The sequence below is a fragment of the Hydra vulgaris genome, chromosome 07 (genome assembly GCF_038396675.1).
Source record: "Hydra vulgaris chromosome 07, alternate assembly HydraT2T_AEP".
NCBI lineage: Eukaryota > Metazoa > Cnidaria > Hydrozoa > Anthoathecata > Hydridae > Hydra > Hydra vulgaris.
The window spans coordinates 5,510,001-5,527,500 of record NC_088926.1 but is presented as its reverse complement, the minus strand read 5'-3'; the positions used below and the strand labels follow the sequence as shown (position 1 = coordinate 5,527,500).

Genomic DNA, 17,500 nt, shown 5'->3' with positions numbered 1-17,500 from the left:
AAACTTTTTCCGTATCGAGTCAGCGTCTTTTATGGCCATTTCACGTAAACCACGCCCGATTGGAGTATTATGAATAACATGGTTAGGTAATGAAACTGAACCTAATGTTGTTTGTTGATGAATTCGCGTGGCCTCTTTATGTTGCGCACTACTTAAGTGTGATGCCAGTGAATCTTTTTTTATTGATATTGTTCCTGGTTTGATCCAGGTCATGGAAAACAATTTTGTTTGACTTATCGGTTTTTCAAATTGTTTACATAAACTGCATCTTAATCTTATAACTTCATTTCCATTTAAATTGTATTCTAACTCGCAATTAAAATGTTTTCCCCACTTTTTAACTGTATTGCTATTAATTTAAAATTGGCAAGTGTACTAACAAACTTTAAAGTTTTTTTTTAATAACTATTTAGAGTCTATATTGCCTTCCACTATTCTTCGCTAAATAAACTTATAAAAATATCATTAAATTTGTTCATAATGAATGAGCTAAATCGGAATAAAGCCCTTGAGAATTGGAGTTAAGAAAGTGACTTTTCAATAAATTAACTTTTATTTCTTTTTTCAATCAAAATCTTTTATTTCTTGATCCGAATAGGTATTTAATCGTTTGTTTTTTATAAATTTTTCCTTCCTTAAACGATCGGTCTTTTTCCTGCATTTGAACATTTTTGCTAATTGATTTTCTAAATCTTTTATTTTTCTTTCTTTTACTTTATGCTCCACTTTAAAAAAAAAATTATCGTTACAGAAGTCACTGCAGTTTTATACTGTAAAAGAACACGAAATATTCGCGAATAGAGTATTTATCTTCTAAAATAAAAAAAGAATAATCACAAAAAAAAGAAAGATCACGAAAAAACAAATTTAAAGAAAAAACTAATCGCGAAGGTGCAAAAAGTAATTGCGATTCGTGATCGCAATACGCTTAATTCAAGCCCTGGATTAGAAAAATGGAAAATAAAATTGCACCATTCTTTATAAAACATACCAGCAGTTGATTTTGCTGTTCATAGTTTTTTTGTGGCAATGTAAGGTTCACAAAGAAGACATTTAAGTTTTTGTAATTCTTCTTTTTGCGTATCGGTTTATGTTGCAATGTTGCTGGGTTAGCCATGTCAGTAAGAAAAGGTTTTAACTCAATCATCAAATAATTACTGCCCCAGCGTGTAGCTCAATATGGCATCAAGTTATGGCGCTCTGCAAGAAACCACAACACTCCGTATTTTTGCAATAAATCTACTAGCAAGATATACTCCCAGGCCATCACAAATTGCAAGTTGCAATTTATGCACAGCCCAGCGCATGTGGTGTATATGGGAAATATCCAAAGTATCATCCACAAATCCATTTAAATTAAAAATATCATTAATTTTTTCTGAATCTTCATTTTTATTCAAATTAAATGCTGCTACATCTTTATTAAGCTTCTTTACAGTGCTTTATCGGTCACAATGCATAATATTTGTTCACCTAAAAAATCAGTGAGCATATTCTTCTGCTGCTTTACCTCTTGTAGTACAAAATTTCAAATATTACTTCTTTCTAAAGAAATGCCAAATTTGCAAGCCATTTCACCATTTAAAAGCAGGAGAAGAGAAAAATGCTAACGGTACAGAATTTGAAACCACCATATCGATCATGTAGTTCTTGAATTTTTCTGCAGCCATAGCCACAGTAGTATATTCAGACTTAAAAAATTTGGTTACAGGTGCTTGATATAAAGAACTTGTTGTGCATTCAACTTCACTTTCACACGTTTGCGTATCCTTTTATTAACAATTTTGAAAACATTTTGATGCACTAGTACCTTCTCCAGAATATGCACTGATATTGACACCACATATTTCTTCTTCACCAAATTTGGTCACTTGACATATGTAAAACTTATCATCAACAGTGACTGAGAAATATTCAAAAACTGACAATCTCTGCTTTTGCTGCCTATTCTTATCCATGGTCAAGTTGTTAATCGCTGTTTTAAATAAATAACTTTATTAGTTTATAAAAAAGTGTATATTGGGAAGTGAATTTGAAAAAAATTAAAATTAGTTATTTGTATGAAAATAGATACTCACATGAAACTAAAAGTCCACTGTAACTTTAATGTATTTGTTTTTAAATAGGAAATCAACTGAAACACCAGACCTATGTTATAATAATGAAATGTAATTTTTTATAGCAACAATCTATTTCAAATTTTTACCTGAACATTGTTCAAATTTTAATTAACCACAAACCTTTTTTGTTAACTGTATCAATGCATGTGCAATACTGAGAAGTTTTACTGTCGGAGTCGCGATTTTGTTTAGCAACTCCGACTCTGCTACAAATGTTGACTCCAATTCCACAACTCCCGACTTCACAGCCTGGATGAATTATTAGGATCTGATTTTCGTAAGGGAAAACTTTTAGTTATAACTTTAAAAACGTAAATAGTTTAAATTTAACATTAAATAATTGCAACAATAAAATAATAAAAATATTGATAAAAATATATATTTTAAAATATGTTGGAGTTGGAGTTTTTTGTTGTTGCTGTTTAAAAATAACTTGTTATGTAACGGAAGAATTGCATAATAAATTCCATTCATTCTAAGTTTATTCAATTATTCTGTCGCTCTCTTAAAGATTTTTCTTCAAAATTTATGTAAGTTATTAAATTGAAAACAGTTTTTCTCAAGAAGTCAGAGCAAATTTTAAATAATACTTCTTCTTCATGTAAATATACAAGTCATTTTTATTTTTCTTTATTATTATTACTTAATATGTGTGTGTGTGTGTGTGTGTGTGTGTGTGTGTGTGTGTGTGTGTGTGTGTGTGTGTGTGTGTGTGTGTGTGTGTGTGTGTGTGTGTGTGTGTGTGTGTGTGTGTAAAAAACACACTTCACTTTTTTAAAAATTTGCTTCTGATTAGAAATAAAAAAAGAAAAATTAAAAAGTTGTGTTTTCAGTTAAAAATATACTTCTCAAATTGTTCTCCAGTAGGTACTTTGGTTCTTCAATTGTTACATATTTTTCACCACTTTTACATTTTTTCTACCATGGTTGCATTTTAATTAATAATTACTATTACCATTATCTCGTCATTTTATTCTTCAATCAAAATGTTCACTTTAAATCAAATGCTAATTTTAAAGTGGCTGAAGCATTTTTCAAACTAATATTTTTTTTTCAATGTTAAAATATTTAAAATGGAAAAATGATTTTATGTTATTAAAAAACTAATTTCTTCTAAAACTTCTTAAAAAAAAAAGTTTAGCTAGAAATAATTAAAAGTTTAAATAAAATTATTTAAAATTTAAAGATAGTGTTTAGTTTTACTTACATTTACTCTAGTGAGTAAATAACTATTAAAAATTGCTTTAACACTAAGCTAGATAGTGTGAAATAGGTTTATAATTGAAGTAATTATTTTTTATAATAAGTTTTTACCTTTTTAAGTTTTTTTTGTTTTTTTTGTTGTTTTTTTTGATTAAATTTTTTAAATAATGATAAAAGTTTTTTGTTGTTTAGAAAGAACAGCAGGATTTGATATTTCAAATTTTAAAGTTTACTGCTCTTCTCATTGAGCATTCATATGCTAGGCATCTATATAATTCAATGGAGGTGAGAATCTATCAGGTTTATTAAATGATATTAAAACATTTGTTTTATTTTCTATATAGGAATTAATTATATTTTTATTTCAATTTTAAGCACTTGGTTTCACTGCTAGATTGTGTAGATGGAAATCTTATCCTTTCAGTATTAAATCTTATCTATGTATTCAGTAAACGTTCAAATTACTTATCCAGGCTATCATCTGAAAAGAAAAAAATCCTTCAAATAAAGCTCTCTAATTTAGCTCAGGTGAAACAATTAATGTATCTAGTTGTACATAATTTCTAGTTGTTTATATACTCTAAGAATAAATATTTTAAGCATACTTGCTAGATGTTGTTTTAATGTTTAATTCAATTTAATATAAAGTATATTAAACATTAAAACCATACAGCTTCTTAAGAAAGAGGAGTCAGTATACAATATATCAAAGTCTTCTTGCCAAAAAGGGCAAAATTTTAACAGCTCAAGATGTTGTCTCAAGGTTGCAAGAAAAAGAGAAGAATAAAATTTAAAAGAAGACTTTATCAGTAAGAAAAAGAAAATTGATAGTCATAACCAATACAGTTTGACTTTTAAAGTTCATGAAAAGCAATAAATGTGATATATGTAACAAATATAATGTAAGTATCCGTATTACCCCACCTGTGGGGTAATATGGGTATATGAAAGGTGTTTTAAAAAAAGATTAGTAAGTTATTGAAAATATATTTAAGTTCTACTCATTGTGAAGTTACTGCATACACCCTGAATGTAAAGAAAAATAACAAAAGTTTTTACGGTGATTATCAACTAAAAAAAAATTGTTAAAAATAATATATATCTAAAATTCTAAAATAATATATATCTAAAATTCATATTACCCCACCCTATATATATATATATATATATATATATATATATATATATATATATATATATATATATATATATATATATATATATATATATATATATATATATATATATATATATATATATATATATATATATATATATATATATATATATATATATATATATATATATATATATATATATATATATATAAAGGGTGTTTTTTTTAGAGGTATAGAACTTTAAATTGCAATAAAACAACGATAGATTATTCGATTGACAAGAATTTTTTTTTATTAGAAAGATAATCTTGTGGCATTACATTTTAAATATAATTTCTGGCATATGACCGCCACGGCTGGCTCGGATGTATCAATTTTAATTTATATTTACCTTCAAGATTCGCTATGTGGTGGCAGTTATCACACTCACAAGAAAGCGCTGAAGTGACATTTTTAAAAGAAGTTTTGCGAAAGAAGAGCACTTATAAAAATATCGTCCAATTTTCGATGACTTTTTCCAACATTTGTGGCCGTATATCGGCAATAACACGACGAATGTTGTCTTCCAAATGGTCAAGCGTTTGTGGCTTATCCGCATAGACCAATGGCTTTACATAGCCCCACAGAAAGTAGTCTAGCGGTGTTAAATCACAAGATCTTGGAGGCCAATTCACAGGTCCAAAACGTGAAATTAGGCGGTCACCAAACGTGTCTTTCAATAAATCGATTGTGGCACGAGCTGTGTGACATGTTGCGCCGTCTTGTTGAAACCACAGCTCCTGGACATTATGGTTGTTCAATTCAGGAATGAAAAAGTTTGTAATCATGGCTCTATACCTATCACCATTGACTGTAACGTTCTGGCCATCATCATTTTTGAAGAAGTACGGACCAATGATTCCACCAGCCCATAAAGCGCACCAAACAGTCATTTTTTCTGGATGTAACGGTGTTTTGACATACACTTGAGGATTATCTTCACTCCAAATGCGGCAGTTTTGTTTGTTGACGTAACCATTCAACCAGAAGTGCGCTTCATCGCTAAAGAAAATTCGCTTATGAAAATCGGGAACAACGGCAATCTCGTTTTAAGCCCATTCGACGAATCTACGCCTTGCTTGATGATCGTTTGGCTTCAATTCTTGCACAAGTTGGATTTTGTAAGCACGCATACCAAGATCCTTCCGCAAAATCTTCCATACAGTGGATGGACACAGATCCAATTCCTGTGCTCGATGGCGGATAGACTCATTCGGGTCTTCCGCAATGCTACGCTCTACATTAGCAATAGCTTCTTCTGTACGCACCGTACGGCGTCTCTGGGGATGCGAGTTATCAATAAGAGTAAACGTGGCGCGAAAACGTTTCATGGTTAATCGAATTAACTGCTCTGATGGATGATTTTGTCGAGGATAAAATGGACGTAGAGCGCGATACGTATTCCGCACAGAACCATTATTTTCGAAATAAAATTGAACTATTTGCAAGCGTTGTTCAGACGTGAGTCTATTCATGATGAATTGCCAAACCAAACTGAGAATAAATCACTTGTCACGTGTTAAATCGGTCGCCATCTTGAACAGTAATGCCAACTTAAAGTTCTATACCTCTAAAAAAAAACACCCTTTATATATATATATATTAGATATCATATATAGTGAAGGGGTGATGATATGATCTAGTGATATATTATAAATGATTCCAGGATTTTAATTGATGTGTTGACATTTTTGCACATATTTTTGCATTCCTGTGTAAAGTTTTTGTGTTAGTTTTAATATTATCTGATATTTTTTATCTTTTCAGACATGGGGTGGTGTGGAAGCTGGATGCTCATTAAGTCAATGCTGTTCAGAGGTTAGTTAAGGTTTTTTTTATCAGCAAGGGTTTAGCCCTAATTAGTAACAAATAGCAAGCAATAGTTTTTCTGGTTGCAGCATGTTACTCATCTGTGGCTAGCTAGCTGATGGGGAAAGCTTATATATGGTGTTTATCAAGTGGTATTTCCTTAAGATTCATTGATCCTGTGTTGCCTTTAACACAATTTGTCACTCGTGTGATGTGACCATGTGATATGTTAGTTGTTTGTGAACTTGGCAACAGTTGTGAAAATCGGTTTTGAAAATAACAATGCATTAGTATTAAGGTCACACTTTAATATAGGGGTAACATTAACATGTGTTAGATTAAATGTTTTTACCCATTACCTGTTGACTATTGTTTCAATTATTTTAACAGATGTTGCAACCAGATTTTGAATAAACAAATATAATTATTTTTTTATCCGCATAATAGTAAGTATAGATAACAAAACAATATGGCAGGCATAAATTAAACTAATTTCTAGTTTTTTGTTGCTCAAAAATTTAGTTAAAAAATTTTACATGTTTTTTTACGATTTTGTTTCTAAATACAGAGCATTTAAGATATTTTTTTTTGCATTTTTTTCTTTAAACACATATTTCAGTTTTGACAGCGACTGTCAAAACTGAAATATGTGTTTAAAAAAAAAAGACAAAAAAAAAATGGATGCGACTCTGAGGAGATGTTTATTATTTAACCAGTCCACAAATTATGTTTAGACATTAGAATTAATGTTTTTTCCCCCTGTTATTAGACATTACATTGTTGTATGCATTCTTTTTATTTAGTAGTCAATATTTTATTTTTAAGTTTTTGTTTGGTAATATATTTGATGTATATCTTTGTTCATTTTAAGTGTTTATAACAGTTTAATTTTTTTATTATTGTAAGTATTTAGATCTGGATAGAATAGATTGTTATCAAATGTAAAATAGTACTATAATAAAACTGTTAAAAGGTAAATCATGATAGAACCGTTTAAAAAACAATTATTTTATAGTTAAATGAGTTTCTAAATAGAAGAACGTTACCTTTTAAACACAATTTTATTACCAAGTAATAAGGAAGTCATTGTGTTGCTTAATTATTTTGAATAATAAGCCATGAGCTACTTCAAGTCTTAGGCTATTACAGAAAAGAGATCAGATTAAAAATCAGCTGGTTGTTCTAAGCAATCAAAAGTGAAGATTTTTTTGTCAAAACAAGTGTATAAAGTTGAGTTGTCAGCAAATAAAGCTACTTTAGATATAGGACCTTGTAGTACCCTTGAAGTTACTTGAAATAAAAAAGTGTGTAGGCCTTCAAGATTAACTTTACTACTTTAAAGTTGTTCTTTAATGATTTGATAATCTTAAAAACTTAATATAAATAAACTAGTAAGAGAGTGAAGACAAGTTGTAAGATAGTTGGAGAGGTCAGAGTGTTTTCTAGAGTTATTAAAAATTGGAACCACTTATTTAGAACTTTTTAATATTTAAGCAAAAATTAAAGAGAGTTCTGGAAAATACTTATTTGAAACTATAATGGAAATCTTGTCTGAAGCACTAACAATAGAAGTGTTTAATTGAGAATTAACTTTAGCATTGGAAGCCAGAGTGATTTGGATGTTTAACAATGGGTTAATCTGTTTAACTGGTATGACAGGAAGAATATGGCCATTTGATTCAAGAATCAAGTTAGAAGTTAAGTTCTTTCCATATAACTCTGCCCTATTCTAGGGAGAAGTAAAAAGATCAGAATTAGATATTAAATGTTAGACTTTAGTTAATGACACTGTTAAAGACTTAACAAAAGTCTCTAGGAACTAATATCTGAGAAAAGATACAAGATTTAGTAAACTGAGAATAACAGAGCTTAACATCAGACAGCACCTTTTTACTTTGTTCTTGTAAAAAAGATAAAAAAATGATTGCTGTTTAATAAAGCAACTGCTCAAGATGGTGATAAATGTGGAGTTGATTGATTGAGGCTTGATTTGAATGTGGAGTTAATTGATTAAGGCTTGACTTTAAATTGAAGAGAAGGAATTAAAGCTTCCAAAATGTGCATTTGCAGAGTGTCCAATTGCTGGAAAAACTAGAAAGGCTTGTTGTTAGAAAACATGCTGGAAAAACTGGAAAATGATTTTTTTGAGCATCATAAATCCAATAATACTCAAAAAAAAAAACATTTTCCAGTTTTTTTTAGCATGTTTTTCAAAAACAACCCTTTTCAGTTTTTTTAGCGAGTGGACACCCTGATTTATGCATACATAATATGGATATAAACATATATGTTTGCTATTTATTTAGATGCTGGCATACAATATCCTTACATATTTGTTTAGACTTTAGTATTTATATGGTGTAGTATTTTCCAAAAGAGAAGATTATCAGATGGATGTGCTGTGTGACTAACAAGACAAGTAAAGAATGCACAATCTTAGACAGGTTAGAAAAAAAAATTGTTTCAAACAATGTTTGTTAGAGAAGATTAAAGTGGTTTCGGTATCAGCGTGTAGAGAGGTAGCAGCTTTAAAAGAGAATGGTAGTGGTAGAAGTAAGAAAACTTGAAGGAAGTACCTTACATTTTGTATGAATGAGCTTTAGTTGAGGAAAGAAAATGCTCTAGATAATTTATATTAGAGAAACAGCATAAAAAAGGGAGGTTAAAGCGTGATAATGATGATGGTAATGATGATTATGATGATCATGTTGATCACAATAATTTTTATATATGCATATATATATACACAAAATATAACATGAATTTTTAATTTAAAAAAATATACTTTAGGATGTATAAATGTTTATGCAGCCCTGGTCACAAAACTGGCCCTGTTCAAAATTCAACCCCAGTCATTAACTAGTAGGCTGGTGCTAGTATATGATTAAAATGTTTTCTCTGTTTTGTTGTTTAAAATTACAATAGAGGTTTCACCTCTCAAAGTGAAAATTAAGATTAATGGCACAAAAAATTCTAATGTCAATGTTACCCCAATTTAGAAGGTAACACTGACAGTTGCACGCCATCAACAAAATCAATTACCTATCAATAAAATTTCATGACTAATTTTTTTATCAGTTTATGGTAGTATTATTGGTATTTTTATGGTATGGTAGTATTATGGCAGTATTATTGGTAAACACGTAAAAATATTTCACATCAAAATAGTTTTGTCACTTCAGGAGAAAAAATATATTTTCTAAAGATGTGTCTGTTACACCACTTTACCCAATATATGTTGTTTAAAAAATTTAAATTAAGCTTGTTTGATTAGAATTATAATGATTATGAACTGTTTGTTAGGATATACCTTCTGGTGCTGGGCATTTATACTTTGAATATTATGGAGACTCAACCACTGATAATTCAAAGGTACAATTATTTCATTTTATCTAAAAAATTTCGCTAATTTATTTTATTTAAGTTGAAAATATCTCTTTTTTAAAAAGTATTTTTCTTATACAAGTTAAACTTCGTTTACAAAATATTTTTAGAGACAATGCATTGATTTAAAGAATGTTCACAATATGTCATCTAGTGTTGGTGAAATAATGGAAGATATTATGTTAATACATCGGTTGCCTGAAAACATGCAAGTAAGTTTATTAATTAGAATAAGTTTTATTCATTAATTTAAATTCATTTTATTTATCTTGCATTAACTTGCAATGCATAATTTTTATTAGTGATATAATTTATCTAGGATAAAATTAGTTATGCAAAGAAAGTCATAGAATAAAAAAATTGTTGTTTATATGTGTGTGTGTGTGTGTGTGTGTGTGTGTGTGTGTGTGTGTGTGTGTGTGTGTGTGTGTGTGTGTGTGTGTGTGTCTATATATATATATATATATATATATATATATATATATATATATATAATATATATATATATATATATATATATATATATATATATATATATATATATATATATATATATATATATATATACATTATATATATACATTATATATATATATATATACATTATATATATATATATATACATTATATATATATATATACATTATATATATATATATTGGTGTACACTGGATTTTTAGATGTTTGAGTTTTGACACTTACAGGCATAGTGCAAACTCCAAACTTTTGTATGTTTGCTTATATCAAAAAAGAATGTTTTAGAAAGAATTGGGGTGATTGAAGCTAAGGAACAAAAAAACCCTTAATTTTTAGCCCAGTTTATAAAATATTTTCTTTACTATTTTATCTAAATTCAAATTCATCAACAAATTTCAAGTTTCATGCAATAATCTCTTATTTTTCTGTTTTTATGACCCTGCAATGTTTACAGCCCTCTCAAATTGAGGTGGGGGGGGGTTAAAACTTTATATGGTCATAGTTTTTAAAAAATAAGATATATATATATATATATATATATATATATATATATATATATATATATATATATATATAATAAGGATTTTGCATGGCCCTTAAGCCATTTATTTTATAAGGGTCTTTTAGGAATAAAAAAATTTCTTTATTTTGAAGATGATGAACAAAAATTAAATTAATTAGTGTTTAAATTAAAATTTAAAAAATAAAGAGATAAATTTTGAGCGCTACTGTATTAGTATTTTGTATAATAAAATGTAAACATTATGTATCATCAAAACATATGGATATCTGCAAAAAAAAGTTACTATCATGTCACCTAAATTGCTTTTTGTAATTGTATTAAATTAAAGTAGCTCCATCATAGACAGAGTTAAGTGATTGCAAATTGCGATGATTACAAGGTATTTGTGATCGTTAAATTTTTAAAATAAAAAATCTTGATTGCTGATTCTTTAAGTGCAATAAGAAATATTGCTTTCAAAGTTAAATGGTTTCTTCATTTCAAAATCTCCAACCTTAAAACTTAATTGTGATACCAGCAATAATTAAATTTAGTTTTAAATATAATTATTGCTGGTATCACTAAGTACCAGATGATGGCTATGTATAATAGTTATGTAGTTAATCACAAGATTAACTTTAGTAACCATGAAATTGAAAGGGCGTCTTAACTTATGTTATTATCTGACATAATTAACAATTTTTTTAGACAATCAAGGCGTTAGCTAACTGATGTTTATAAAAGATTTTTCTCACAAGTTTCACAATTAAATCTATATTTGGAAGCAAAAAAATTTTTTATTCTTAATTATTTAGTACACAAAATTTAGTGCACTAAAGAAATTGCTGTTAGTTTTTCGAATAACTAAAATTTTGTATTTTTTAAATTAAAATTCAAAATTTAATGTTGTAAAAAGTTATTTAAAAAAAGTGTTTGCAAAACATGAAAATGATTTTAAATGACAAAAGTAAAAAATAGCATCTGATTTGTCCTTTTAAATGAACCCAAATTTTAAATTGTAATCCTAACCCTGACCCTAACCCTAATCCTAAACCCAAATTTTAAATTGTATGAATCCAAATACCCTTGCATATCTCAAGCATAATTTTTACTGTTTGATTCTTAAGCTATGCACATGTTTTTTGAAACCAAAGTTAAGGCAAATTTTAGCTTAACTTTGGTTTCAAAAAAGCTATGCACATGTTTTTGAAACCAAAGTTAAATAAAAATTTCACTTAATAAGTTCATAAAATTAATATATAAATGTTTTTCAACACAAGATGATGTTTTAATAAAACTGGTTTACATGGAGAAAAAAAATGTAAATAAAATATGAATTTCTGAAAGTTTGTTAAAAATTATAAACTTTGATGTGCTTGGTTTTTATTTTTTTTATTTTTTTATTTTTTTAAACATCTTTGCTTCCAACAAGGCTGCAAGCAGCAACTAATTAAAGTTGGAAGTTACTGAAAGAAAAAAGATAAAGGTTGTAGAGCAAGATAACAATTTACAGACAACTTAAAAGATTGCAAATTATATGAATCAGGAAAGCAAGATGAAGGAAGCGAATTCCAAAGAGCTGATGTTCGAGGAAAAAAACTAGACGAATAAGCGTTTTTGGAGATCTTAGGAACAGTCACAGAAAAAAGATGACACTTAATTGAATGACGAGTAACACGAAAATGAATTTTAGTAGATGGCACAAGAGATGCTAGCTCTTTAGAGCAGTGCCCATTATAGTATTTGTAGAAAAGAGAGAGAGAAGCAACATTACGACGATGTGATAATGGTTGAAGGTTGGCTGCAAGAGCAGGTCCAACTATGTTTACAATGCATTTTTGCACCTTGTCTAGAAGAGAAAGGGCATCATTAGAAGATCCGCCCCAGATATGGCAACAGTATTCCATACAAGGCCCGATTTGAGATTTATAGAGATAAAAAATAGAATCTGAAGTAAGAAAGTGACGAGCTCGATAAAAAGATGCAACCTTAGCAGATGCTAATTTTGCAACTGATTTGATATATGGTTTCCAAGAAAGATTGAGAGTAAGAGTTAATCCTAAAAGATGAAGAGTAGATGACTCATCGAGTACATCACCGTTCATAAATATAGGAAGATCTAAATTATTGCGATAGCGATTGGCTGAAAAAAATTGAGTTTTATCTGAATTAAAGTTCACCAGGCACTGTGAGCCCCGTGCTGTAGAAAAAGTGAGATCCTTTTCAAGCTCAAATGCCCCCTCCAAGCAATCAGAGGGTGTTGGTTTCTTATCATGACAAGAATAAATGGTAGTATCATCAGCAAACAATGCCACCTTAGATGTGAGAATATCTGGAAGATCGTTAATGTAAATTAAAAAGAGTATAGGGCCAAGGTTAGAACCTTGAGGAACCCCTGAAGTTACAGAATAAGAAGAAGAGTGCTGACCATCGAGGACAACTTTTGCCTTACGATTGGAAAAAAAGAATTCAATAATCTTAAAGATGTTACCTGATACATTGTAAGAAGAAAGCTTATGGAGAAGACCAGCATGCCAAACTTTATCAAAAGCTTTTGAAATGTCAAGAGCGATGACCTTAATCTCTCCACCTTTATCTAATGCACTATAAAACCTATCAGTTATTACTGTTAGCAAATCAGCTGTAGAACGAGATCGAAGTCCATATTGATGGTTAGAAAGTAAGATATTAGATTCAAGATGAGAAATGTTTGTTAATTACAGACTCAAAAACCTTGCTTATGATAGGAAGAAGACTAATGGGACGGTAGTTAGACAAATCAGATCGCTTTCCAGAATTTTTGAAGATTGGGATAACAGATGCTTTCCAGCAGGGTCTGATAAGCACTTGTTGAATTCCAAGACTCTGATAAGCACTTGTTGAATAGTTTTGAGACAACAGCTCCGGAGAACACTTTTGCAAGACAATAACAGGTATGTTGTCCGGGCCACAAACTGTAAAAGAGTCTAGGCAGGAAATCACTTTAGATACAGAAGCTGGAGTGGTATGAATGTCAAGCAATGGATCAACCTGTTTGTTGGCAATATCAGGTAGAACGCAACTAGTGGAATCAAGAGATGATATTGATATAAAGTTTTTACAAACAATTCAGCTTTGTCTTTAGATGAGTTGATAAAGTCTGAACCATACAAGAGAGGTGGAATTAAAGATTTGCCCTTATTATTGATATTATTAAAGATTCTTCAGTGGTCACAAGAGCCTAATTTTTGAGATGATATACGAGATTTCATGACCTGAGAATAGCGGGTTTTGGCATTAGACAAAACTTTTTTACAATTGTTTCTAGCAGTAATAAACAGACGTCTGTTTTCTGCAGAATTGTTTTGCTGATAAATATGGAAGTATTGGTTTCGATTGGCAATTGCAGCAGTACAGTGTGAGGAAAACCACGAAGGAGAGTGAGGCTTGACATGGAATCGTTGAGAGGGAACAAAAGATTCAATGCCATCCTGAATCCACGAAATTATGTAAGAAGCACATTTGTCGACAGGAAGACAAAAGATTTCTACCCAAGGGCCATCACAAAGGTAATCACGGAAAGAATTCCAGTCAGCTTTACTGTAGTTGTAAGAGGTTCGATAATAGTTTGTTTGTATCATGTTTGTTTGTATCATGTTTGTATCATGTTTATATCAGGTTTGTTTGTATCATGTCAGTAGGGCATCCAATACCGGACCAAAAATGAAATACTGTTTCGGTGTTAGGTTAAGTGAAATCCGTAATACCGGTATTAATACCGGTATTTTCAATTACCAAAAAAAAATTTGAGTAAAACCCAGAGGAACAATTAAACAGCTCCAAAACTTTATTTTTTAAGTTAAAATAATATATATAATTAATTAATTTGAAACAAAAAACATAAAAAAGTTATTTATTGTTAAAATAGGCCCGCAAAAAACATAAATTATTTAAAGTTACTTCATTTAAAGATGATTGAATTTTCGAAGATAACATTCCCGATGAAGAGAAAACCTATTCAGCTTCTACGCTTGTTGGGGGAATAGTTAAAATATAATTGTAGACCAACGTCAAGTTGGTACCACGTGTACCGTCTTCCTCAAATATAGAAAGTTCTTTTCGTGCCAGTTTAGTCAAATTGTTAATATTTCGCTTTGTTTTTGGAACTGTTTTCATTTTTATCTCATTATTTATGGCGATGTCTAGCTGCTCCTTTAATGTCAAGCTCAAAGGTTCGTCTTCGCACATTATGGTATTTTCGTCATCATCTGTTTCTGTGGGAATGCTGTAGTTTCAGTTTGTACGGATGAAAGCCGCTGAAATGAAAGCAATTTTAGTTAGCCGATCAAATATGATATCTGAACCAAAATTATTTTGGGCTTGATCTCCTTTATGAAGATATTGTATGAGATAAGATAAATTTGTGCGTCTTTTTTTTATTCTTTTAATTAAGGAGGTCTTCATATTGTTACTTAATGGTCCTACGCCTAAATTTTGCAGCATAAATGCCAGGGTAGCATCAGCTGATAGTAGATTAGTGTCTCTCCGACATAAAGCCTCTACAGCCAATTTCACTGGTAACAACATAGAAACTGTTGATAATATTAATTCTAATTCAGATTCCATAAAATTAATACTCAAGTTTAAGTCAATCAGGGCTTTTTGAATAGAATTTTTTAGTTTATAAAAACGCTCTAGCATAAAAAGTAAGCTGTTCCATCTGGTCTTATTATCTAATATTAATGACAGGTTATTACTCTGTTCAGTTTTTACATAAACTTGAAGGGTTTCGTTTTGGTGATCGTCTGAACAGCTTTACAACTTTTCTAACTTTGCTTATCAATGGAGCCAAATTATTTGCAAGTTCATTTGAATTTGGTGAGCTCTGAAAAATCTTTAGTCCATCTAAATGGTCTTCATTATATTCATCGGAAATCTCACGAGCGCTATCTTCATCAGATTCAAAATAATCATCTGTTGATTCTACAACTGTTATTTTATATAAGATGTCAACCACAGCCAAACGGATTTCATGGGTTAGACAAAGTTGTTGGTCGATGGACATTAATCGGCTTACTTTCTTCATAACCGAAGCACCATCTGTGGTAATACATACAATATCGCAATCAATTTTTAAGTTGTGTTCTTTCAGTATGTTTTCAATTAACTTAACTCACATTTCTGCTGAGAAATGTCCATTAACTCTTGCTAAACTCAAATTCCAAAATCTATTTCGAGAATGAACATTAATGTTCAAATAAGGTCTATTTTTTACCGAAGTCCACTCGTCAAACGTAAGACTAAATCGATTTTGTTGAAATTCAGATAATTCTTCTATTATTAAGTTTCGAAGTTTAGTAGCACATTTCATAGCTATTTGGCGAATGGATTCAGATGATTTTGGCACATCAAAACCTCGAGCTACCAGGGATTTTCTTAGCTCATAAGATGTTATAAAAACTCTGAATGGCAAGCCATCGGTGGCCGTCATTTTAGCTAAAACATTTCGCAGTGTATCTTCGTCTTCGTTTTTTGTATAATAAGTTATAATTTTATTTCTGGGTCTAACGAGTTGCAAATCAGGCGCAGTCGAAACACCAGCAGTAGATGGCGAAGTTGAAACTTCAACTTGATAACTTTTCAATAAATTTATTTGGTGAGAAGTCCTTAAATGTGTATGGAGTCCACTAGTCGAGCCACCACAGGTCTTCATTTCTCTAGTACATTTTTTACATTTTGCTGCAGCTCCAGATTTTTCGCGCAAAAAGTAATTCCACACAGAGTTTTTGTCCTGAAGTTCTTTTTTAAAATCTTCAAATACTTTTGGTTTATCAGCCATGGCAGCACGTTTTTGAATACTATAATTTGCAAAATATGAAAAATAATATTGAAATACAAAATAAATAAATATTAAAAATTTATAAAAATGAAGATTAAGGAACTTATATGAATTTAATATAATTATATTGAATTGTATGAACTTTTGATATAATTATATTTTATTTCGTTAAATGTATATACTTTAAACTGACTGCGAATCATAAACAAAAATAATATAAACTAGACATATATATGCACATCATTTTTCAATCGCAATTCCCAAGCAGTCTTAAAAAGCGTGCTTATACAAGCCTATAAGTCATTACTTCCAAAATCGTTTTCTATTTTGAGAAGTCGTTATTTTAAGCATGTGCAAATCAGTGATTACAAAATATCAAATATCAGACAAGATTTAAAACATGAAAAAAAATATTACATCTCTATATTATATGAATAAAAAAACATAACTAAATCTGTGATAAAGATGTAGTTATGTTTTAATATTATATAGAGATGTTTTAGGCTTTTTTATCTTGCCTATGAATACTTGTGTGTTAAATATTTATTCTTTTTAAATTTATTCTTTGTTTTTATTTGTTGCTGTTATATTTGCAAAAACAAATAAAATGAAGCATAACACAACAAAGTTACAAAAAACAAAGTGAAAATTTTTTTTGTTATCCATTTTTATAATCAAAGTTTTTTTCTGTGATATTTTCATGCTTATAACTCTCTAAAAATATCTGTGTCAAAATACGCACGTCTAATGAAACAGTTTCTGTGCAATGAAAAAAATAATTGAAATACCGGTATAAACCGGTATTGAGAACTCGGTATCAGTAATAGAAAAACCGGGATACCGGTTTTCGGTATACCGGTATTAGATGCCCTACATGTCAGGTTTTTAAGAAAACCTCATAAGTGTATTTATATGGTTTATGCTTATATCATAAGTTTACATTTGTCCTTATTCTGTCTCTCTCATGAGAATATTTTCATGACTAATCTCGCCAGTACCATTAATGGGGAAAGCCAATATTCAGTACTAA

The 17,500-nt window shown here is 29.7% G+C and overlaps 1 protein-coding gene across 1 annotated transcript in view; it reads left to right on the top strand.

Moving 5' to 3' along the window:
- The window catches only part of LOC100203526 (E3 ubiquitin-protein ligase HUWE1), a 136,618-nt gene that overhangs the window by 23,685 nt on the left and 95,433 nt on the right, over positions 1–17,500 (top strand). Inside the window, exons 4-8 of the mRNA XM_065800868.1 lie at positions 3,516–3,608; positions 3,699–3,851; positions 6,248–6,298; positions 9,593–9,661; positions 9,784–9,885. Coding sequence (XP_065656940.1) covers positions 3,516–3,608; positions 3,699–3,851; positions 6,248–6,298; positions 9,593–9,661; positions 9,784–9,885 — 468 coding nt within the window. The remainder of the gene's footprint in view (positions 1–3,515; positions 3,609–3,698; positions 3,852–6,247; positions 6,299–9,592; positions 9,662–9,783; positions 9,886–17,500) is intronic.